General features: G+C 41.8%; 1 protein-coding gene across 1 annotated transcript in view; it reads right to left on the bottom strand.

The window, feature by feature from the left end:
• Window positions 1-1,504, bottom strand: part of chadlb (chondroadherin-like b) — a gene marked incomplete at its 5' end in the record, with an annotated part of 8,049 nt that extends 6,545 nt beyond the window's left edge. Inside the window, 2 exon segments of the mRNA XM_042227063.1 lie at window positions 742-936; window positions 1,337-1,504. Coding sequence (XP_042082997.1) covers window positions 742-936; window positions 1,337-1,504 — 363 coding nt within the window.
• Between the last annotated feature and the right edge of the window lie 435 nt (window positions 1,505-1,939).

The following is a 1,939-nucleotide window of genomic DNA, read 5'->3' as shown; positions in this document are numbered from 1 at the left end:
AGACTTAAACCACATATATCCCATGATCATTTTAAGTGGTTTTTAAAAAAATAAAAATTAACTTCAAGAAGTCTACCCAACCATTCTCAGTGCAGTCCTTGGTTTTTTTTATGATTCTAGGAGTCATTTGACGGTTTGTCCTCACTAAAGCAGCTTATTATTGACCGTAATCGTGTGGAAGAGATCCAGCCTGGAGCGTTCTCTCAGCTGGGCTCCCTCAACCTGCTCTCCCTCTCACACAATCAGCTGGTTTACATCCCTAATATGGCATTCCAGGTACCCACACTAAACCGTGTGTACAAAATACTTTTACAGAGATGCACCTGTTGCTGGAGCCTTAAATAAAATGCCAGCTTCCTTTGCTTTCAGGGCCTGCAGAATATCAAGAAGCTTCGTCTTAGTAACAACTGTCTAATCTACCTGGACACTGAAGCCTTTGTCGAACTGGTTAACCTAAAACGTCTGAACCTGTCCAGGAATCCAATCCTCTGCAACTGTTGCCTGCATCCACTAAGGTACGATGGGCTGTTGTTGGTCATGTACTGACAGCTTCAGGAAACCTCGGGAAAGTGATCAGCATGATTTTCTCCCCCCCCCCCTATTCTGCAGAGAGTGGGCTTTCTATAACAAAGTGAAGCTGGTGGGGACTTGTGGAGGGCCATCCTATCTTTCAGGTGAGAGACTGAACACTGTCCACCCTCCTAAGCTTTTTGTATATTTATACTTTTGTTTAAAGAATACCTGGTAGAGGATGTCAATGTTGTTGTTGGCAAGGTTGAGGAAGACCAGGCGACCGAGGCCACGGAACGCCCCCTCCTTCACCTTGTGGATGTTACAGCGCTGCAGCGACAGGTGAGTCAGGTAGGGGGTGTGCATGAAAGCCCCAGTGGGGAGTTCCTGTATGTCATTACCTCGAAGGTCCAGTTTCACTGTTATCTATGAGGAAAACAGATTATATATTAGAGGGTAATAATAAGTATTTAAAAGGTACCACCGCTGTGGAAGTTTACCCGAAGCCTTATCATTCTCTAACAGGGGTATTAAAATTTGTATTTCCCTGGAAATAAACACCTGTTCAACAGAGAATTGTTTAAACAGCCCCATTTTTGTGGATTGTTTAAACTCCACAGCTTACCTGAGTAGCTAATCATTTCTATCTAGACTTCTTAGATGTGCAGCAGACAAATGTGCAGCAGCTGTGTGATGCTATCATCCTAATATGGACCAAAATCTGTGAGGAATGTTTCAGGACCTTGTTGAATCTGAGCGGATACGACCTGGTGATAGCAAGGTGTACCTAACAAACTGACCAGTAAGTGTATATGTTTATAGATACCTCATCAACAGCAGGAGGAACCTGGGTCAGGTTCTTGTTGACACAGGTCACAGTGAGTTGGATTTGGTCGCAGAAACACTCCTGTGGGCATTTTGCTGCTTGGACTGCAGGGACGCAGAGGACCAGCGAGCTGATCAGCAGAATCCAAAAGGTAACGGGAAGGTCCATCTGTAGGAAAAACCCTGATTCACTCTTTTAGTTTGGTCACATAACTCATACATAACATGTCAAACTGCAATGCTAAATGTTTAAGGTGCACGTACGCCAACAAATTACCGCTGATTCGTTTTTTTAATTTTTAGCGGCGATGTACCGTAATAGAAAATTTATTCATGCATACAGCTTTCCAGTTTTCTGTTCATGTTGGTAGCTTCAACATTAATTTATATGCATTTGGATAAAAAAAATGTATTAATGTACTAATAGATCAGTTACAGGGGCAACTTCTTTTAGAGGTATTTTGTTTTGTTTTTTACACTTGCTACTTTAAACACATTTTTATTGACAGATTTGCATCAACGTGTTATTGATGCAAGAGATGTCATTGTAATAGATTCTCATTAAACCAAGAATAAGTCTTTTAACCTGCAAAAAGGTTGGAAA

This window comes from Haplochromis burtoni, unplaced genomic scaffold (genome assembly GCF_018398535.1).
Source record: "Haplochromis burtoni strain Fernald_Lab_line unplaced genomic scaffold, NCSU_Asbu1 Contig_242, whole genome shotgun sequence".
Lineage (NCBI taxonomy): Eukaryota > Metazoa > Chordata > Actinopteri > Cichliformes > Cichlidae > Haplochromis > Haplochromis burtoni.
The sequence above is the reverse complement of the archived record's forward strand: the minus strand, read 5'-3'. Positions and strand labels throughout refer to the sequence as shown.